Below are 23,686 nucleotides of genomic sequence, written 5' to 3' on the forward strand. Positions count from 1 at the left end.
CATGATAGAAACCAACTTATGTTAAAATGTATTTATCCTGTCAAAGTACAGACTTTGACAGGATAAATTTCAGATTTGCTGGGATGCGGATTCAGACTACAAAATTTCTGGAATAAACTGAAACAGTGAGAAGTGGGAATAATGAAAGAGGTGCCTCTCCTTTACAAATATGAAGCTGTGGGCCCAAAGAAAGGACATCAAGATTATGGTCACAAAATGACACTACCTCTCCATTTCTGGTGAATTTCAGCTTCTCTCTTCAGTACCAATTGCTCCTTGTTCATGCAATCAAATTTCATAGTGTACACATAAAAGCTGCTGGAAATTAATTTATGGGAAATTAATTGTGGGTTGGAGGGCAATATTATTCCAAATACAGTCTAATTTCAGGTATTTCATAATCTGTAAAAATGAGACTGACAGTACTTTTTTAGCATCAATTCTTTGTTAGACTGTTCTACTCCACTATGGGTGATGGAATTTTCCTGTTTTATACCAGCTAGTGACATAGACTAGTGTTTTTCTCTACAATCACTTCTCCTTTGTTTGCTTGTCTGTATACATTATAATACCTCTCACTATAACTCATGGATCAGCTTTAACCACTCCCAACTTTTTATTTTCCAGATTTGCCAAGTTTCCAAATGGCAAAATTGATTTAATCCTAATCTTCATCATCAAGCAATCAACATGTTAGGCAGCAGTTTGGTAACTATATTTTAGAGTACAAGTGTACAATTTGAGGTTTTTGCTTGCTTTTAGATTGGTTGGTTGTGAGTATTTTCAATAATTTGTTTGTGACTCGCAAGTTTTTTTTTTTTCCCCAAGAACTGTAAGTAAGAAAGTTCCATTCATAATGTAATCATTAATAATTACTGAATTTTTAATATTTAATTAATGTGTATAGGAAACCAGCATTTCATGAGAATTTCTGTCTTTTGATAATCTCAGTAAATTGAGAAGATTTGCCTTGGATTTAGTTGCACGTGCCAAAAGTCTCAGACAGAAAAAGTTTTATTTCTCTTAGATAATAAACTTTAATAAAACCAGCAGCCTGCGAGAGAGCATTTTCTGAGTTCATGGAAATCATTCAGACCTTGCTTTTGTTTTGCTAGTAAACACTGCTCTTTAATTCAGAAAACAGTTTATATTGGCCTGGGGAAGCCTGTCTCATTTGATAATGGGCTCTGAATCCAGTGGATTATTGCAGGGATTTTATCTTGCAGTAATCTCCAGGGAGAAATGTACAAACAGCTGGGACAGCAAGAAGGAACTGCATTGTGCAGCAGGAGGTTGTGGAGCAGAATTTTAGAGTGCTGGAGTGGATCTCAATACCAACATGAATCTTTTCTGTTTTTCACTGGTAAGTGTGCACACACATGTTTGTTTTTTGTTTTTTGGTTTTTTTTAAGTGGGTTACTGAGTTTATAAACTGAACTGGTGGGTGTACTTTCATGAAAAATAATAAAGTGTTTATATCACAAACAGTGCAAGGGTTGTATAACAATAGTGAGTCTCTCTAGCCTAGATGAAGGAGGTTTTGTATAGGAAATTCTATGGAGCAAAATATGATTCAGTAAAAATATAAAGCAGAGAATATATAATAAATGTGCCATGCACTATCTGGGACTATTGCAAAAACATGCCAATTTAGTCATGAGGGATTTAATCCAAATATGGTAAAACAACGCAGAAATAAGATTATATTACTAAATATATGTATATTATAATTTGTTTTACACTAGGCTTTTTGTTTGTTTGTTTTTAGATAATAGTATCATTCTTTCCTTCTTCAGTAGTATGGGAGAACAGCTAGAACTTTTCAAGCAATAGTTTTCTATTAGCCAGATATGAGAACAGAGTCATCAGGGATAATTTAGTCATGGCAATATTTGCACACAGACAGAGGACTTGATTTAAACCCTCTTTTTTTGGTTTTGCGTTTTTGCACTTTCTGCTTGCTTGTTTGTTTTGATTGGTTGGGTTTTGGGGTTTTTTTTTTTTCTTTTTTTTTTCCCTTCTCTTTCTTTGCCCCAGGGCAACTGCTCAGAACAAACAGGTAAATCAGGATAGAAAATCCACAGAAACTGTTTCTGTTTTAAGAGCTTAACCATCTGCCAATACCAATGCCCAGTATTAGTAATGGTAATTAGCTGAGTATATTTGCTGTATTTATGCAGCACAGTAGATCTGTTTGCCCATTTTTCATCTTTTGTCCTGATGTTTAGTATATCTTTCCCATACATTTGAAAAGAACAATAAAAATCAATATTCAAGCTGCACTAATACAAACTCAAATAGGGCAACTGCTTTGTGTAAATCGTTGCTCCTGATTGCTAATACTATCTGAGTGCAGAGTCCTGGTATTTTCCAGATCATAAGGATTAAAAGCTGGTTTGTACTTAGAGTAAAATGCACTGGTATTTCAGGAATCTGTGACAAAAGTCACTCAAAAAAATAATTCCCTGGGAACTCAGTGACAATTTTGATCATAGTTTAGTGTGAATGCCTATGTATTTGTACAAAGTTAACAATGGCTTTGTGGTACAATCTGTAACAGCTTGAAAATACTCATTTCAGAAGTTCTTTGGGAAAGAACTGTTCTATCAATATTTTACTGTTCTGTTGGAACAGCTTCTTGTTTTCTAAGAAGTTCACTTTTTAAAAAAAAAGGTGTTGAGCTTTGTATTGGTAGAGAAAGCAGCATTTAGATGAAGTGTCAGGTAGATTGTGTGGGTGACAGTAGGTCAAGTTCCCGTTTCCCTGTTAAACTCGTATGTAGCACCCAGGGTTTCCATGGGAGAGGCAATGACTGCTGATAATGGATAGTTCAGACAAGTGAAAGCTGGTGCTGTGATAGTTTCTGTAATGAAATTAGTTCTGTTTAAAGATTGCTGCTAAGAAGATAACCTCCCTTCTTTACAAGCTTTACATGGGAGCTACTCTGTCTGCTTTGGTAATCTTCTGCTCACCCAGCAATACACCTCACAAGTTATCAATATTTAAAGATAATTTATAGGTCATTAATGAGTTTCATAAAAGGAAGAGGCCTGTGCAGTCCTCCCTGCACCTGTGACATGGGGCAGTTGCTTTCAGTAATCAGATTGTCTAGCAAGGAAATGAGCTGGTGATCCAAGTATGTGCACGGGCCACTTTTACTCTGTCACCCTGTGGCCATGGAGAGGCTGACTACAAAGCAGTTGTAGTATCAATATAAGGGTATTTTTCCCTTCAAGGGAGTCAAGCCAGAAATAATGAACAGTAACAACATAATTAGGATTCAAAGGCAACTTTTAAATGTGCTAGGGGAGAGATTCCCTTAGTAGTTGCAAAGAGACACCAAGGAATAGAAATCATGGTTGATTTACATTGAGTGAACATCTGGAGCAACTGCTAAACCTGAAACTGTGGAAGAGAAATTCAGACTATTGACAGACAGAACAGAAAGAGCTATACAAAAGAAATAATATTCTCATGGAAGCATTTATCTCATGTAGACTGACTGACAAGATTTCAGAGTGCAAAGAGTGTGTGTGTGTGTGTACTTATGTGTGCATATGCATATACTGTTAAAATGCACTGGTTTATAGCTCAGAAAATACCTCTCTACCCTATAGTAGGGTAGAGTATAGGACTATAGTGCTTGAAGTAATCTACAGCCTAAGAGAATGACAACAATATTATGTTTAACCAGACTTCTGGCTGATCCAAAGTAGTGGAACAACCAGGTTGTTAGAGGAATATCTGTTCATACTGTTGAATTTTAATTTGTGTTTGCTTTCATACCTGTCCATAAAACTGAGACATAGTTATAGCATGAGACACAGTGTTATGGGCCAGTGGTGATGTGGAGTCTGGAGACACAGAACAGTCACAAGATGATTGTGATGAGGCTTTGGAGCCTGAACTGGAGTCTCCCTCTCCCAGTGAGACAAACTAATTACTCCAGTCTGTCACCACGTGGGAGTCCTCTGATCTTCTAGCATGGGGTGTTTCCTTAGCAGTACTTTGTGTCCTCAGTTGACTTAAGAATGATTTGGTTTCTCAACTGAGATTATTTTTCCTCATCAGATTCATTGCCCTGTTCTCAAGAGATTTTCAGGCAAATTAGATTTGCCTTCAAAACCTTGTGTCCCTTTTCCATTTACAAAATGATCAACCGGGTAAATGTCTTTTTTTTTTTTTTTTTTTTTTGTAGATATATTATGTTAAAAGGTTAACCTTAGACCCTAAATTTGCAGTGTCTTTTCCATCTCATGGTGTTTACCATGTCAGACAATTGAATCAGAACAATACTCTTTGTATTATGGACAATATACAGAGAGAGTCCCAAATTAAGCACTGCTTTTGTATGAATTGCAAGAAATATTGCTGCCAAACCACCTGTTTTGATACACTGTCTAATAAGTATCAGAATCCTACAAATCTGATAAATGAAATTTATTATCGAACTGTGAATTCCTTTAGTTAAGGTGGAATATTTTTCCTGCATTATTTTTCCTAAATTGTCTCAAGGATATACGCATTAGGGTTAGCACCAATTCACCTGGAAGAGTGTTGGAACTCAAAATGTCCCTCAGACATTTTTGGAGGTTCCAGGTCAGAAGCATTTGAGACCCTGGCAGGCAGCTGGAAACAGCTGTGATTTTGGATTTGAACCATGGAATGATTTACCAACCTTGCAGGAAGAACAAGAAGTCACAAAAGTTTAGATACTATAGTAGAAGTAGTCACAGAGGGAAGAATTTTTGAGTGCTGTACAGGGGGGTTTTAAGTCCTGTACAGGGGGATTTTAGTTTTGTACATGGGGGTCAGAAGTTTTAAGATGGAGGGATTTGGGCCTGCCCTGTTCCTCCCTCTTTCTTCTTCCTTACCTCCATGTTCTTGGTGATGTTGGCACTCACAGATTGGTTTAGAGTACAAAAGCACCATTTAATATAGGGAATAGATATTGGGGAAAAACTGTAAACATGTAACACGTAATGTCCCATATAAAAGACAGCAGCAGCCCTGGGCGGGGAGAGAAGAAGCAGTCGGGAGTCAGAGAGGATGTCAGGGTGTGTGTGTGCCTCTGCCTGAGCTGTGAGCAAACCACAGCAGCCTGAGAAGAAAATATTTTAGATAATTTGCAATAAACTGCCTTGCGACTGAACAACAGAGACTGCTGAGCCTTTCTTTGGAAGCTCGGGTTGGAGGAGAGACTTTTCCACCACACGGAGCCACCCTCGACCTAGGGTGAGCTCTGGCAGAAGAGTACACCTGAGTTATGCTCACAACCCTTCAGTAAAGTTTTCATAAGAAAGCAGAGCAGAAACTTGTGTAAGAAGGCCAGTAGAGAAAGGCTGTGACACTTCTAATTTCTGTGTGGTTCAGATCAGTTACTCAAGTTGAGCACTAGTCTAGGATTTAAGCCAAACAAGATCCCTCTCATTTGTCTATTTCTTGCACATATGGTGCCTTTCTAACCACCACTTTTGCCAGTAAAATGTAAAGTTAAGTAAGTTAAGTAAGTTGAGTGAAAGTCTAATCCTCTTAGTGATTTTCAGTAGCATTGGACAAGTTATGTTTTATTTTGATTGTTGGTTTAAAGATGTGCTGACAGCACAATGTAAAATGTATTACATCTAATGTTATAAAGTGGAAAAGCCCTTGGCACTAAAAGCTAATGTTTCTATAGTGCAAAATGCAGAGAGAATAAGTATTAATAAATGTGATGTAGTGGATAAATTGTGAATTAGCTGGAGCCTTTATGTTAAAGAAACCATAGAAAGGTGCTAATGCTGCTATGACTAGTGGGACATGATGGCACTTAGGAACGGACTGGACTTAAAACTATGTTTTACCAAAGGAGGATTGGCTGAATGTGGGTGATTAGAAGAGATTTAAGTGGCTGAACTTTGCAGTGCTTCCCATGTAATCATCTGTCTATAGCCCTTGTTCCTTTTATCTGGATTGCTATCATCCCACCATACACAAGGTTCCACCCCTAAACCTGGGATGGAAAATGACCTGGCTGCATTACTAAATGCTCTTTCTCTTCCTTATGATCAAGACTCTGCATGCCATGATGATAATAATATGCAAAGCAAAGAGCTACAGGCAATTATTTTCCTCTAGATCTGAACTGGAATATTTTGGATGTTTTGCTCCCTAAAACTCCTGTAGCAAATAGCTTCAGAAAGCTTTCTTATTCCATGTAGGATAAACAAAATGGGCTAACTACTCCAGAATTAAGTTCATATTTCATTCTATTATCTCTCATTTTCCTCTATGATATTTACTGTGCTCAGGACTACTAAAAGAATTAACATATAAAATGAAAAAACTTTACTGACTTAGCAGGTTTTGGTATAAAAGTAGATTTAACTGTAAAAAAAAAAAAAATAGAAAGGAGCAAGAATATTTAAATTTTAGTTAAATACTTTGAGTTGCCCCCAAAGAAAGGAAATTACTACAAGGAAAATATACTCAAGATGTATTTTCTCTTTTTTGGGTGCTCTCCTTCTCACTCTTCTGCTTTTTTATGTGAGTTTTCTTTCTTGAATTGGCTTTCCTGGTTGTCATCTCTCACATGCTTTCCCTCACTGTTACGTGTTCTCACTCTTTCTTGTGTCTGTTCTTACCTGAGCCCACAAAAGCCTCCCTTCACTCTATCTTCTTTTGTGTCCCTTTCTTATCTTTTAATTCTCTCCCCACTCTCTCCTTTCACTGTTCCTTGCCTTTTCTCTCCCTTTTTATCTTTTTCATGCTTCTCTTTCACGAGTTCTCTTTATGCTTCTCCCTTTCTTCAACAATGCCATGTATTATTCCCTATTGAGGGGGAAGTATATGGTTACATTTTACATTGCAGAATCCTGGAAAGGTTTTAAACTCATCCTTTTTGTCTAGAACTTGTGATTCTGCTCTCTCACCCATTTTCTCTCTTCATATGACCTTACTCTGCACCATCATGCCCTTTCTCCCTTGCTTAATACTTCATGGCCACTCAATCTCATGCCCTGGTGCTCACTTTCTTGCACCCTTTCTCCCTCTTTCCTGAGAGCTCTGTTTGTCACAAGGATTCCTTGTCCACCATTTCTCACATATTCGCTCTTTCTCACAAGTTGTCCTGCTCTTTCTTATCCCCTTCCTCACAGCACCTCTTTCTCATGGCCTTGCACTATCTCCCCCTGTGAGAACCCTGGGCTTGGTCAGGGGTCTTGTGTGGTGGTAAAGTTTCTCCTCTAATTTGTGCTTTCAATGAAAAACTCTGCAGCTTCTTGTTGTTTGGTCTCAAGGCAGTTTATTGCAAGTTATCTAGAAGATTTTCTTCTCGGGTGCGGCTGTTTGCTCAGCAGTCCAGGCAGAGACACACACACACACCCTGACATCCTCACTGTCTGCTGTCTCCTTCTTCTCTCCCCCTGCCCAGGGCTGCTGCTATCTTTTATGTGATATATTACGTATTATATGCTTACAGATTTTCCCCAATATTTACTACCTATGTTACAAGGTGCTTTTCTACTCTAAACCAATCTATAAGTGCTAGCATCACTAAGAACATGGAGGCAAGGAAGAAGAAAGAGGAAGAACAGGATCAGCCCACTTCCCTCCATCTTAGAACTTCTGACCCCCATGTATAAAGTAAAAACCCCCTTGTACAGGTGCTAAAACCTCTTTGTACAATACTAAAAAATTTTTCCCTCTACTTTGTAACTACTTTTACTATACTATCTAACCCTTTGTGACTACTTGTTTCACCTTCAAAATTGGTAACTCATTCCATGGCTCAAACTCAAAATCACAGCTGTTTGCAGCTGCCTGTCAGGGTCTAAAATGCTTCTGACCAAGGCTTGGAATCTCTAAAAATGTCTGAGAGACATTTTGAGTTCCAACATCCACCCTTCTCATGCTGTCACCCTTTCCCTCACAACCTCATTCTCACTGTCTCTCCTGCCTGCACACTCACTTCTTGCACGTGCCTTCTCTTTCTTGAACAATCTCTCTTTTGCTCACCATCTCTTCCTAACTCTTCTCTGTGCTATTCACACTCCCTTCTTCTCATGCCCCCACTCTTGCTCCCTTGTGTTTGCTGGGTTGTTTGTTTTGCTTGCTATATTCTCCCAGCACACTCTCTTTCTCATGTTCTTTCTCCCTTTTTCTCACACTCTCTTTCTGGTCTTTCTTGTGCACTTTCTTGTTTGTGCTTGTGCTTTGTTGCACGCTTCCTTTCCCAAGCACCTCCCCTTTCTCATGATGGTGTTTTTCTTGCACCCTTGCTCTACCCTTGGCACTTTCCTTCATGTGCTGTCCTGCTCTCCTGCCTTCAAGCCTGGCCTTTCTTGCACCCACTCTTTCCTGTGCCCTCCTGCTTTCTCACGAGTGTTCTCTGTCATGTGAGCATTCCCTCTGATGTGGGCTTGCTCTGTCTTATTTGCTTTCTTAATCTGTCTTGTGAACATGTCCTTTCTCACATCTCACTCTTTCTTTCAAGCAGGGATACTTTCTCATGCCCTCTCCTTTTCTCACACCTTTGTGGCAAGCACATTTCTCTCCCTCTCAGGATTTTCACAGAGGTGCACAGAAAGAAATGAAAGAGAAAACAATTTCTATTTCTGCTCCTTGTTTTTCCCTATGTGGAATGTGTTTGGAGAATTGTTTACCTGGGGTGATTGCTTGATTGGATTCTGTTGAGGATTGTTTGAGCCTGATGGCCAATCCAACCCACCTGGGGCTGGACTCTCAAGAGAGAGTCATGAGTTGTGTGAGAGTTAGAGAAAGTAGTATGTAGTTTTAGTATCCTCCTTTTATATAGTATATTGCTGTATTTTAGCATAGTTATAATAAGGAAATAATTCAGCCTTATGAATTGAGTCAGACATTGTCATTTCTTCCCATTGGGTTTGCCTGCATTTACAATACACCTTGATTTCACTTACATTCCCTTTCTCGTGATCTTGTCTTCACCATTTTCAAACCTTGATGCTTCTTTCTCACTCAGTTTCTCTGCCCTTCTCCTTGTGCTTTCTCCCTCTTTATTTCTTGCACATTCCCTTTCTGGAGTGCTCCCCCATTTTTGTGGCCTGACTTCTCTTGTGACCTGACTTCTCTTGTGACCTTCCTCTTTCCAGCACCCTCCTGGCAGTTTCTCCTGCAACCATGTTCCCACACACCATGGGCTTTATCTTTTGCTTTCCTTACTTGTGGCCACCCTTTCCCAGATTTTTGCTTTCTTGCCCATGTCCTCCCTTTGTCACACCCTTTCTCATTTCACTGCACTTGATCTTTATGGTGCCCTCCCTCTCTCATGTGCTCACTCTTTCTCATTCCCTGGCTCTTCACCTTCACTTGCTGCTTCCCATGTGCTTTCTGTCCACACACTCCTGTGCTTCCTCCTGCACTCACAACCTTTCCAGTCCCTTATGTTCACTCTTCCTCAGGAAAGATTTACTTCTCACTCAATATCTCTGTCTCATTCTCTCTTTCTTGTCCTCTCCCATTCTCACTCACAGCTCCTCTCACTTTCACACATTCCTGGGCTCTCCCTTGCTCCCTCATCTCTTTCTTTCTCTTCTTCCCTCGCTCCCTGTTTTGTGTGCTGGCTTTTCCTCGTGCACTTGATTTTTCTTGAGTGCTTTCTCACAGCAGTTGTGCTTTCCCACATGCTCCAATTCCATGCCTCCTGTTCCTCATGCTCTGGCAATTCTTCATGCATGTCCTGCTCCTTGTGCCCTCACTCTTTCACATGGACCTGCTGTTTTTTCTGCACACTTTTTTTTGTCTTTTTCTTATGTGCTCACCTTTTCTCACATCCTTGAGCTCCATCTTTCTCACACAAGATCTCTCTCTCGAGCTCATTCTCATATTTTTCCTCCTTCAAGCACTAATTCTCACATGCTCCCCATTACGCTCTTTCTCCCTTTCTGTAGTTCCTCCTCTCCTCCCTCTCTTATCCTTGCTCTCTTCCCCACTTCTCCCCCACCTCTTTCTGTATCCTTTTGGTGTATTTTCTTACCTTCCCCCCCGCCCCCCCACTACTCTCACCTTTCACAGTTCCTTGTCCTATCTTTTCTCTCCCTTTTTAGCTCTCTCATGCTCTCTTTTTCACATGAGTTCTCTTCTATGCTTCCATTTCTTCATTAAATAGTCTCTTCACCAAAGTTGTGTTTTATTCCCTATTGAGGGAGAACTAGGTGGTTGCATTTCACATTGCAGAACCCTGGAAGTGTGTAACAAATTTTTAAACCCATCATTTTTGTCTTGAAGTGTTCCATCCACAACTTCAGATGGGGAGGCTGAACCATCATTGCTATATGGCAAAATACTTACAGTGATAAAAAAATAAAAAATAAATGCAGTAGTAAAAAAAATGCAGTTGCTGTCAAAACCCAAGCTCAGCTGGATGTTCAGCATTTTCATGTGTTTCATAAGCTAGGCACCAATTTCCCAGGAAGCATTAACTCATTAACTCCTAGAATAGGCTCAAGTATGTAACTTGAGTATTTTCAAGAAGTTCACCATGAAATATTTCTCCCAAAATATTTATTTTGGTTTATCAAGAATCCAGCAGGCTGAAGCAAATAAATATCCATTGATAAACATTGTGCTTGCAAAAATTAGTCATGTCTTTGAACTGCTGCTCAACCAGTCAAAAATATTGCCTGGAAAGCTTTATGTATTAATAATATAATTTCAAATATACATCTGTGTTTATCTTCTGTACTAAAGGAATAAATTCCTTTAAATAATAATACACTATGTTAATTTTAATGGTGTTGCTCTGCTGTAAGTCGCACTGCTTTAAATTTGATTTATTCCTTAATTAATGCAGTTAAAATTACTAATCAAAATTCATTGGGAAAATATTCAGTGCAGATCAAAATGGCAACATCTAAACTTTAGGATCATCATCTAGAGTGTCTTTAGTTTTGCCATCTGCTTTCACTTAACTCTTGAATTATGAAATGGCAGTGTGTATATGTAATCCAAGCTCTTGGAGTTGTGGGATAAATGTAAAAATTTGATTTTCTATTAAAATATTTATATTCTTGGTGGTTGGGTAAAAAGAACCTTACATGTGCATTAAAATACAGAGTTCAAAAATCTGAATGAAAATGGAATTTTTAATTCTAGCCATTATCATTATCTTGGGGGCCTAAACCATAATTGTCCAATTCGAGGTGCTGGCAGCATTGTTCCTCTCAAATTCTAAGTAATGAGGTTATCTTTCTGCATGAAATTAACTTTTTTTTTCCTATGTAGAAGTACTAGCTAGAAAACATTTTTATGGTTCATATAAAAGTTTTCATGGTATATGGTTTTCATAGTTTTCACAGGAATTTTCATGTAGTGTTCAGTTGGAGATATACACTTGGTTTTATTCCTTCTGAGAAGATAATATTAATTTTTACTGTACCCTCAGCTTTAACATGGCAATCTGTGGTGTCTAAATCATGATACTGTGAACTCCAGCATTTGGTACTTATTAAACTTAACATCTATATGCCTTTTTAGAGAAAAAAAACTAAGTAAAGGATTTCAAAAGACGGGGGAGGTAAAACACATTCCATTATGCAAATCACACAAACATCTTCCCTGTTAAATTACAGTTAATTTAATATATTTGCAAGTGTTCATCTCTGTTTAAATGTATTTTAGGAGGGCTCCATGGACAGTTTGTATGAGCCTGTCCCAGAACATCAGGAAGCCAAGGATACAACTACTCTTGAAAGCCAGGTTGATACCCCAGTGAGCACACAAGGCAACTGTGGGCCACCTGACAGGTCTATGTCTTTGGTAAGTAACATTTAATTGCAAAGCATGCAATGCATTTTGAAAAAAAAACTATTGCTGTGTACGTGGGCACGTGTGTGTTCTGCTGGCTTATCTGCCAGTTTGAACTATTTAGGCTCCTCAGAGCCACTGTTCACATCTCATCTCTGTGGCCAATGACCTGATTTCTGTCCAGAACATTTGCAAAGCAGGTCATGAGTTTCTCTACAGCAAGCAGCAAAGGGAGATTAGTGCAGCTGCACTGGACAAGGGAATTTCTCTTTGCAAGTAACAGTATATGAAAGCTCTGAGTACAGTTATTGGTATGGTTTGTCTCTAAAGAATATACTATCACTGTCTTTGGTTGTCCTTTTTATTAATACAAAAAAAAAGTGCATTTCTAAAGTGTGAGTAGAATGAATTTTGATGGCCTCTGGAATAAACTTGACATTTTACAAGACCTCATTAGGCAAACATGTGAAGGAGGTTGTCTTCTGGGCTTTTTTTTTTTTTTCCTTCCTAAATGATGTTACCCTAGTTAATCCTTTCTTATTTGCATGTTATTGGTATAATAGATGATGCTGTGACAAATACTTTAACATGGTATATTAAATTTCATAATCTTATTTATTTCAGATTCTCTGTTCTCTGCTCTGCAATGTGCCTTTGCTTATAATTACTGTTTCTATTTCAATGTAAGATGCAGTCTGGTGATTGAATGAAGGGGAAAACAGGATATTCATCATTCAGTGGAGGCTTTCCTTCAGATATTGTGCCAAGTTTCACCCACATGCACTCTGGGTTAGGCACCATGTACCTATGAGTCTGCTGGGCCTTTGGTGTTGCAATATCACACAGCAGCTTTGCACACAGGATTTGCTTGGAGAAAGTGCTGCAGCTGGTGGGATGGGAGAATGCCTGGGGAATTGTGGCATGCACTTGTTAAACTGCTAAAGGACTGAAAGATTCAGACCCATCTGCTGTAACTATCTCACTCTGTGCATGTTCCTCTCTTCCACATAATCACCTTGGGACTGCAATTAATGGTCCTGGTTTTGAAAGTGTAGCAGTGCAGAGATCTCAAGATGACTCCTCACAGCATCAGCAAAGATCTATGAGCCTGGGCTCTGAAATGTCCCTATGTTATAATTTTCCTGCAATAGGTGGGAGATGCTCTCTTGGGTGAGAGGGTTTTCCCCATTGCCAGGCTGTGACCTTGTTAATATAAGAATGAGCTACCTCTACAATGTTCCAGTTAAGAGTGCACAACTGTGGTTGTGAAATGTGGCTGGAACCTCATCCTAGCTTGACTGGATGCTCAATGTGGGAAGCTCCAGTTATTTGTATTTGTGTAGTGCATGCCATTCTACATGCCCAAAGATGAACATTATAGTACAGTTCCTACATATATTCTGTCTTTTCCCCCTTTGCCATGACTCCAAACCAATTTAATATTCAATGACTGCTACACTAATATTTCCCTGGTCAATAGATGTTCATCTGTTAGAAGCAGTATTTAGACAACATAAAATGAAAACTAAAAGGGCAGATTTGTATTTTGCTTTGTACCCAGAATAAAACATGATATTCTAATGGACTTTGCAATAGAAATCTAATTGGAATTGTCCTTTATTTTCTCAAGGTATGGTAAAGACACGCCCATAGGACTGTGCTCTGCTATGGTTTTCACAATGTGTAAAACTAAGACTTAAAACTGCAGTGGTTGTTTACATCAGCTGTTTCTTGCTTTTTATTTCTTTATTCTGCTTTTTATGTGTCAGCATCTTCATACTTTTTATTGTATTGGGTTAGACTTAGGCTTCATAAATTATTTAGCTAAAGAAAAATAATCAACATCTCCAGAAAAGAATTGTGTTTTTCTTGAACCAGTTTGCAGAAGCAGATTTGCTACTAGTGTAGGATTAGAAAATCCCATGCATTAATCTGTAAAAATTTTAGCAAAACATCTTTTGCATTGCTCAGTGTTTTGTGGGGTAGCACTGCATAGTCCATGAAGGTACATATATCACACTGAATAGAAGAAACACTTTGGTTTCTGCTACCTCTTATAATGTAGATATTATGGTGATGGCACATTTGTTCATCATTAAATAAAAAGTTCATTCTCAATAAAAACACTAAACGGGGTAGGCACACTTGGCTCACTAGGTACTAGCAAGAAACTTCCCAAGGCTGTTTCTAGGTTTTATTTTCTGGTTTAAGAGAAAATAAAAGAGTTGAGCTGAGCACTTAACTAAAAATAATGTCTGGATGCTGTGTCACTGTGCTGGCTGTAGAATCAACACAATTATTTATAAAATACTTTCTAGAAATGGAAAACAAGATTAGCGATGACGTGTCGGCAGTAAGACCTATGGAAAAATGTGGCTAAGGCCAGAGGCCTGTGTGTAATCTTATCTGCTATTTCTGGCCTGTGAGTTATTACAGCTACACCTTGGATGAAGCTGTTAAGCTTATTAACTGAGCCCATTTGTACTTCTCTCCCATTTTTAATTCCGTCACTCGGTTCCAGGCTGCGGGGCAGCCCCCACAGCATGATAAATTCAGGACATTATTGGCTCCATTTAGCCATCCATCATTATCTAGTAATGCACGTACATAAGTGCACTGCTAAGTAGGTATGGACTCGAGTGAATCTTTAAATGGTTGGCTGAAGCACGGCAGGTTCCACAGAGCTGTTAAATCTCCAAAGGGTGGAGCAGCCTGGCAAGGCACACTTCCTCCTCAGGAGGCTTTGACCTTTCCTTTTTCCTTTATAACTTCAAAACCTACAGAGCAGGCATCCAGGATCAGCTCCCCTCACATTTAAAAAGGCTGATTTGGGCTAGAGAAAATTCTTCCTTTTTAATGCAAAAGGGTAGCAATTTTCTTGCAGTGAACTCATCTGTTGTGATTTGTCCTAATCAGAGCTGGGCCATGAAGTTCTTCTGGAGATGTGGGAAATACAGGGTAGTGTGGTCACTGAAGCTGTGCAGGACATCATTCACTGAGCACAGTGACATTCCTTTTTGAACCATGGCTCTGGCCAAACATCTGCCCAAATGACACATCCTGTATGAAGAAAAAGCCATCTTTCATGTACACTGTTCTTCTGCTTCACATAACTCTAAAGACTTTTTTAATATCCAGAATTTGTCAGGGATATTTCCACTCCGGGTTCCTGCGGTATTATTGTGAACCTGTTGTGCACATATGCCTTTTGATTTTAATCCTCCTGGAGAACTGGCCTGTTAATTTTGTGATTACTTTGCCTGTTGCTCAGCTTCAGTGATATTCTCAGAAAGAAAGATTTATGGATTTGTTTTTGTACTTCATGCAGAGCAAATCGGGCTTTCCTCAGAAACAGCTGAATCACATGGGTACTCTTTGCCTGTAACAATGCTATTAACTGGGAAACTGAATTTCTACCTCTTGTCACCTGGTGTTACAGACTTCTACCTCAAAAGCTGTCTCCAGCTTCTCAGGGAAACAGCCTTCAGTATTAAAATCATTTTCATATGTATCCTGTCAGACTGAAATCACCAAATGTCATAAGATCCATATATTTTTGACTTGCTGACTGTGATTGACTACCCAGTATATCAGAAGAATGCCAAAAAATTTATCAGTCATTCTAAGCTGTTGCCAGGAACGTGAAAATCAGTTGTGATACCTGCAGTGTTATAATTGGCCTTTGATCCCAGTGAGGGCAAGAAGAGGGCTGGTTATCTGAAGTGGTCATTTCCCTGTTTGCAAGTCTTAAAACACACACAGGAGCTCCAGCTTTTCTCAGCCAGCTTGGAAACACCAAAGGGTTTAATTCAATTCCTCAATTCAGAGTTATTTGATAACATCAGGAAGAAAAGGACTTTATCAATAATTTCATCATGCAGGGTTTCTCCATATGCAGTTTTTTCCTAGGGAACATTTGGGATAAGGAAGGAAAGAATTGTTCCCATAAACAAGATAATTATACTCTTTAGAGAATGTGGAGAGTAAAGTCAAGGTGAACCTTTATTTACATTCTAAGATAAAATATGTTTTTAGAAACTAGTTTCATTTTAAAATGACATATAAGTTTAAACATAGTCAATACCAAAAAGATACTTTGAAAAAGTACAGACCAGAGTAATTTATTCTTGTACCCCAGTTTAGCCACCTGATTCAGAAACAGCAAGAAGAATGTTTTGAATGAAAGGTGCCATTTTTAAATGGCCATTTAAGTCCACGACCTATTTCATTTTGGCACTGCATCCCATGCTATCCTGTGAACTCACATTAGTCATCACCTCAATATATGATGTACTTTCATCAGTGCAAATTTGCTGGACTTTAGGAAGAGGTTTCAAGTAGTGGAGCAAAAGGTTAAACCCTGTTTCATGGTCTACACCAGCTGTTTGGTGTGTGAAAATATGAATAAAATCTTTTTAGTTATATTGCCACAATGGGGCCTGTCTCAAATTTTTTCCCTGGATCCTATACAGATTTTAAATTGCAGTATCCTTTGGTCTCTGACCTCCATGCATAATGCTTCCTTTAAAAAACCTGTTTGAAATAAAATATTTAATATTTTTCAATGAAATTTGACGCTACCCTTTTAAAGAAGCCTTAAAATCACTTTTTTTTTTTTTTTTAACTTCTCCGTGTTTGTGCACCTCAATTAGTAATTTCTCTTGAGTTATTGAAAATATTTGTCCTGGAACTAAAATGCTGACATTTTTTCAGCAAGAAATTTGTATTACATTGCCTACATTATTTCAAAGAGAGTGATAAAGTTTGTATACTCTTTTGACCTACATACAGCATCTGTGAGCAAATCAACTCAGATAAAAAAAACCAGATGTGGAAACTGCATACCCTTGTTAACATTCACGAATATCCATGCTAAAAGGGCCCCTTACACTCAGCTAAAATAACTTAGCACAGAAAAAGAGCCTTTTCTTAATGCACTGCCTGAAAAAGCTTAAAAAAAATCTATTATGAATTTTACTGAGAGGAGAGGGAGAAGTATAAAATGGTCAATTATGCGCTTACATGTTTTTATGTAGTACAAGTTTGGATTTTATCATACAACCTGATGGCATTTTTAAATTACTGTGGTCAGAATCATGCAGATGTAGTTAATGCTACAAGAAGGAAATAAATGAAATATAATGTTAAGAGAAATAGGTCCAGTTAGACTAAATTTACTAGATTTATAAAATAAGGAATGGTTATATTATTTTTAATGCCTCTTGTTGCACAACAGATTGAAGGGGTATCATTATGGACATTTTTAACCCAGTTCCTTCTTTTCAGATTGGAAAAAAAAAATAAATAAGAAGAAAGTGATAGAGTGTTTTGATATCCTATCTCGGGAGATATCACAATAATATATGGACAGAGATCTCTTGTGTCCTAGCATGACATCCTTAAGTTTTCCTACAGTTAAAATTAACTTCAAGTCCATTGTTAACTGCAGAGCAAACATGCCCAGCAAGGCACCTTTTTATTTTCTCTTTCAACAGCTACATCACTTCTCCTCCATCTCACACTTGTCAGGGTATAAATATTTATTGTCTGGGACCTGGGGGCTGTGTGAACTTGCTCCCAGGCCAGTGTTTGATTCTGATTTGGTCCCCTTCAAAGCTTTCAGTTTTATTTACAGTTTCCTGCCCTCTTCCACATTCCCCTGTATGTTTGGGTTTACAGAATCTGTGTCCTGTGTCCATCAGGAAACCACATCCCGTTGCAATGTGTGGGTATTTTAATCCTCATGAAGTTTACAAGAATCATACTATGGAAGAAATGTGATATTCATTGCTGGGGTATGAGCATGGTTCTCTGGTTTTTCAGGGGTATTATGGTTGTCAGCTTCCTGGGAGCCATTGATAACTGAAGCCTCCTGAAATCAGGACACATAATTACATATACCCTCTGCTGTGCTGTATCCTCCACAGCTTCAGCTGTTGGGAAAAGAAAGACTAGAAATGTTAGTGGATATTAAAAAACACACATCAAAACTAAATAATTCATTGTCTTTTCAGTGACAAAAATAATAGATTTGGATTAAACCTTTTTGATTTTCATAGACCTTTTTCTCTATCTTTTTAAAAGGAGTTTCCTGACTTTGAGAACACACTGACCAAAAAAAGAAAGTAAGTTGAGACCAGTTCAAGGTCTACACAGTGTCACTCTATTTGTATGTACCTTTCATCCTTGTTTTATTAAAATTTGCCAATGTTGCTTTCATTTTCATAGAGTACATGTACTAATGTTGCAGTTGAAGAGCACATAACAAGCTTGTAATGCATTCTTAAGGCTCTTTTGCCATGAATTTTTCATATCCACACAGCTTTCTTCCCAAATATCAGAACCAGGACAGCTAAAATCAAATGCAGTTAATCTGAGCTTAGTTTAACCATATGTCTGCTTTTCTGAGAGATTGAAGTGGTAACCTATTTTATAGCATGTTTGCACCATTGACCTGATAATCTCCTGAAGAGGTTTTTTTTGTTTGTTTGTTTGTTTGTGTTTTTAATCCAAGTAAAAAATTTGTTTGCAAAATGATTTGGATAAAGCAGGTCAGACATAATTTTATTAATCATTTTTGTGATGGCAACATATTTTGAATCCATTCATGGACACAATGCTATGGTTTGACTTAATGATCAATATTTATTAGCAGACAGAGGAATTTATTTTGAAAATTCTTTTTTTTCTGCTTCATGGTGATGGCTATTGCATTACTGAAGTGGACCCCTCCAAATGAAATCTGAAATCCTGCCTAATGGAATGATACAGACAGATCTTATCTGTCTGCTGTGGCAGACATGAAAATCCCTGGAGTTTTGTTGGTTTTTGTTTTTTTCATCTGTAGGTGGGGCCCCACTAGACTCAGAACATCAATGTTATCTTTGTATGTTGCTGAAAAATCTCAAAATGGGAAAAGATTTCTAAGAAAATGAAGACCTCTTTTGTCTTAAATAAGAGTTTTAATCTATTTCTTGTCATCTGATAAAAACACTAGCAACTTATCAGCTTCAAACACAGAGATATGTGCACTTATCTGTGAGATCTCAATGATACGTCATCACCAGTCAGGACTCTCTGAAACTCTTCCCACAATTTCATGAATTAATATATGGACATAACTCTATTACTCATGGATTTCTCATCATTCTCTTACATTTTAAAGGAAGTCAAACTATTGTGTAGGCCTTACCAAGTTCTACCAAATATGATGAAATCGCCTGTATGCCTAAAAGTGTCCTGCTTAGATCAGAACTAGGTCTGCCCCAGGAAAAATATTGCAGTCTATAGATAAAATGTTAAATTTTACAAAGCAAATAGAACTATTCTCTTTGAAACCTAATCCTATTCTAAAAAATTACCAGAATTTTGAAGCATTATTAAGATAATGAGACTGATCAATTAAAAAAAAAAAAAAAAAAGAGTGAGCTGGAAGAAAATAGTTTGAACCAACATGAAAATATTTTGTAATGAAAATTATTTCATTGTGTCCAGCCATCACTGTCCTGGCATGGCACTCTCAGTGATAATGAGGAAATTTCCCCGTTGACTTTCATGTAGATATGGATGAAGTCAATGAGGAGTTAATAATCTCTGTTCCCTACATGGGGCAATAAGGAAGCACCAAGTTATATGGAGCAGCAGAAATAACATAAGTATTCCTTGTTTAGACAATAAGAATTAAACTGTGGAATTCTGGAATCACAAAATCCAATCATTTTAAAAAGAACTAGTAGGTACAGAGTAGTTCCTTAAAAATCCTGCAACTGTTTAGCTTCACCCTCTTCCTCAGGAAACCCTTCAGCACCTGCACGGCTGAAGATGGGAGAGAGGTCCCAGATTTTGTGCTCTTTCCCTTCTGTTGATCATTGTCACAGATCAGAGAGTCCCTGCTCTCCCCTACTGTAACCACTGCTCATAAACTACTCTCCACTGGGTTTTTAATGTATAAAATGAAACAAATTAACCTTTATTCAAAGATTTTTTTTTCCCCTCATCTATTTTTCAAGTTGTCCCCTATGAACTACTGACTACAGATGGATGCATGAATTAGGAGTCATCCTTGATGTAAATGTGCAAAAAGCTCAAGGTTTACTGGGGCAATAAAATGTCCCACAGGGTCCTGGGGATGGTATGCTCATATGTAGTTCTTTGGTTCAATCCCTTATCACGTCACCAAACTTAAGGCAATAATTCTAAAAGTTGTAGGACACTTTAGATCATGTCCAAATGAAAACATTTCTTCTTTTCTTCCTGAGGAGTTCTCCAGATTGCAACATGAATTCTTTATTTAAAGAAGAAACTTGAGTCACATATTCTTGCAGAATGGAACCACAGATGCTTTCAGAGCTTTTTGTGGGGTGTGGGAGTAGATGATTGTGTGAATGAGACAAGTAACTCCATTTAAAGCCAGTGGGAATAACAGAGATAAATCCTTGTGCCCTGCTTTGAAGAATTAGTTTGAAAATACCCATATTTGATTAAACACACTTTAATTTTTTCATTCTGTCTTTCAGCTAATGGTAAATTCTTTTAATTCTTTTAGATCCATCCAGAAGTCCATGTCTGAAAATGAAGCATTTGGTTAGTAGCTGCTTAAATCATCTACTGTTTACTTGCTAATCTCAGAGAGCAAACTTTAATTAAGGGTCTGATTTGTTTTACAGTTGTTGGAGCAAATGCAAAGGAAAGAAAAAAATAGAATTAAGCTATCAATATATTCTCCCCTCTTCCCTGCTTTCCACACACACATGTGTAGTAGATATTGAAAACAAACTAAATATAGAAACCCCACTGAGATAAAAAGCCTGTTATGGGACAACATTAGAAATACTCAGCATGTCCAGTGTGTCTTTTCATCATTTCAATAAACCCCTGAAATATCTCTGATCTAAGAAAATTCAGGTCCCTGCCCTTTCCCATTTGAAACTACTTTGTGAGAATTTTCACAAACAAGATCATCAAGAAGGAAATTCAGGGGTTTTGTTAAACCCATCCTGACACTGTGTATTGTTATCTGCACTTGTATTTCAGTGGATTCTATCTTGTAAATACTCTATAGGAAATAATCAGCAGCTTCTTAAAAATAAAATTACCTGGATTTTTTTTTAAAGTGAGAGCTTCCTGTTTTCATGCTTTCATTTATTCTTTGGCGTTTTGGTTCAGTTGTTGTATCTAGTCCTTGCTGAGCATAAAGGGTATTGTATGTGGCTGTAATGATGTGGCTCTTTATCACAATGTGTCTCAGACAGATGAAAGCTCCCCTGTGTTAAGGCTTCACTCTGCAGCCCTGCACGGGGAGCACTTTCATGCAGGACAGTGTCATTTGGTCTACAGCAAACAGCCTCTAATGAATTCCCAGCACCTGTCAGGATCAACAAGAGCTTTCACAAAGAAGATTTTCTGAGTGAAACCCATCATTAAATAAAACTCAACAAAACGAACCAAACAAACCCTGAATAGCTGTCTACACGTTGAGAAGCACAAGCACTCTGAAGTTCACTGGAGGAGCAGGAGAATGGCCATTTCCTTCTCAAAGCCAGCCTAGTTCAGCCATCCAGGCTGACAGTCCAAGCCTTGGAGTCCACAGGGCATCCCTGTGGGCATCTTTTATTTTATTCCTTACAAACACTCTAGTTCGGTAATGATAGACTTAAATAATAATAATAATTATACAATTCCTGGAAGCAAAACAAGGGCATAGATGGGATCCTAGGTCTTAAATCCAGGGTTAAGATAACAATCATTATGATCATATGTTAACAGAGTTAAATGAGGTATTAGACCACAGCAAAAGATGATAAAACTTGAAGTCTGACCATTATAAATATTATCCATCCATCCATCCATCCATCCATATTCCTATATTGCAAAATCATCAGCTCATTTCCATGTCTGAGCAGATGCTCCAGTGTTCTGCAAGCTTGTTTTATTTGCATTCTGATGCTATTTTTATAGAATTTCCTGTTATTTCACAGGTTTGCTATGAATTCAGGTGACTGCTCTCTGTGCTTTTACTTTAGACAGGAAAAATGTGAATGGCACACTTTGGCAGGGTTCCAGGAAGCCAGAGAATGATTCGTACATCAGAAGGCACTGCCAGCTTGAAGGTAATTGCTAAACATATTTCAGCTGATTTTGCATTTTCAACAAAGTATTTTAAAGAGCACTTGGAAAAATTCTCATTTTCCACCAATACTTCAGCTAAATAATTTGTCAGGTCTTTAAGAGATTTATTTTGTCCTCAAGGTAAAAGTTGTTAAAATAAGGCTTATTGTAAAACTGGGAAGCTAAGAACACACTCTATGACAAATTAATTCTGTAGTCCATGGGCCAAAAGAGACTTTCCCTACAGTAAATTGCCATAGTTGTGTTGTAGAGGGCTTGCCAGCTGTAGTAATCTCTGTTTCCTGGATATTTTACAGAGCTCCAGATATCCAACAGAGAAAGGGTGCAACTTTTCTCAGAAGTAGCTTTTTGTGGTAGGTGCAAAAGAGAGTTAGCCAAATTTTAGATGCAAGTAATTTGTCTGGTTCTCTCTCTAAACCTGTTCTAACTTCATTAGGACAACCTTACAGCTAATGTTAGGAAGTTACTTATGACACTACTTAAGAGTGTACCAACATAAATTCCTTAAAATAACATTGAATATTAACAAGTGAGCAGTCACCTCACCTATTTAAACAAAAGCTGGACTTAAAAAATCAGCATGCTTTGATAATCTGCTTGATGTTGCTTCCAGGAATAGCATTTATATTTGTACTTTTCAAAGTTAAGGAAGATCTCTTAGTGTTGCTTAATCAGACCAAACCAGACAAGGCTCAGCAGAAGCAGGAACCAAGATATGTGAGATTAAAGTGAAAGTATGTCTTGTTCTCAATTTAAACTAAAAAGTGGGAATATCTCCTGCACAAATGGTCTAGAGATCATCCAGTGATAGGAGATTCCACTATTACCTGGATATAGCAAAGAAATCAAAGGACAGGGTGCCAACTTTCCTTCTGAATTTAGTTCAGTTCAGTATTTGAAATGAAACTCTTAAATGTTTGGAAATAGATCTGAAATTGCAATAGATATTGCATTTGCCCACCTATGGGCAAAATTGGTTTCTTGAACCAGAACCAGAAATAAGGGATGATAGGAAGATTTAAAAGAATTCTTGTACTGAACTAGTAGGGGAAAAGGGACCTTCAGTAAATGTCATTGGCTTGCAAGGAACCGGTTCTAATGATAGCTGAAAGAAATATTAGGCATTTCTCTCCTGACAAGTCTTACTTTTAACCAAAACCTTTTTGGAATGATTCTTCCAGTGATACTCCAGAGGTTGCCAGATTTGAAGTGGGGTGAGACTGAATGAGAAAGCAGAACTTTTTGACCTTCCTCCAAAGTATTTTCTACTCCAGGCATTTCTTACCCTTTTAAATATCCAAAGCATGCAAAAGAAGCGGTGCACATTTTAAAAGCTGACAAGTGTTGTAATTGAAGGGCAGGGGCCCAGAGGGAACAGGAAGCAAAGCTGGCAGCTAAATAAAAATTTCCCTTTCCCCTTCTGCAGTAAAATTATTTCAAGGAAAGTTCCCTTCACACAGTGGTGAAAACCTTTGCAAGGAGATTTACAGTGTACCACTATGGATCAAGATAATTTGTCACTATTGATCAAACTTTTCTCTTAGCAGAGATAATCCTTCAAGGTCTGCAAGTCTATTGCATAGACTGAATTTCTGTTAGATTTAAAAAGCTGTGTATGGTGGTCACCATAGGATTCTCTGCTTACTTCTGAGCTGTATCCACAAACCTGTCTAAATCTCACTGAAATAATTGTAGAGACATCCACAGACACTGGTAGCCTTTGGATGAAGCCCTTGATGACAGCATGTGTATTATTACATCTACAAACACAAGTTTTCCAGGATGAAAAAGCAGT

At 37.9% G+C, this 23,686-nt stretch overlaps 1 protein-coding gene across 3 annotated transcripts in view; it reads left to right on the plus strand.

The window, feature by feature from the left end:
• Nucleotides 1-23,686, plus strand: part of SAMSN1 (SAM domain, SH3 domain and nuclear localization signals 1) — a 90,651-nt gene that overhangs the window by 6,946 nt on the left and 60,019 nt on the right. Inside the window, exons 2-7 of one of the 3 annotated variants that reach the window (XM_085556642.1) lie at nt 628-708; nt 1,227-1,363; nt 11,638-11,775; nt 17,848-17,888; nt 20,309-20,346; nt 21,786-21,872. In XM_085556642.1, the coding sequence (XP_085412768.1) occupies nt 1,340-1,363; nt 11,638-11,775; nt 17,848-17,888; nt 20,309-20,346; nt 21,786-21,872 (328 nt within the window). In that variant the 5' untranslated portion in view covers nt 628-708; nt 1,227-1,339. Of the gene's footprint in view, nt 1-52; nt 1,364-11,637; nt 11,776-17,847; nt 17,889-20,308; nt 20,347-21,785; nt 21,873-23,686 lie in introns of those variants that run through there. The other 2 variants (XM_085556597.1, XM_085556545.1) reach the window with 2 other exon arrangements.

The sequence above is a fragment of the Lonchura striata genome, chromosome 1, assembly GCF_050655825.1.
Source record: "Lonchura striata isolate lonStrDom1 chromosome 1, ASM5065582v1, whole genome shotgun sequence".
NCBI classification, from domain to species: Eukaryota; Metazoa; Chordata; class Aves; order Passeriformes; family Estrildidae; genus Lonchura; species Lonchura striata.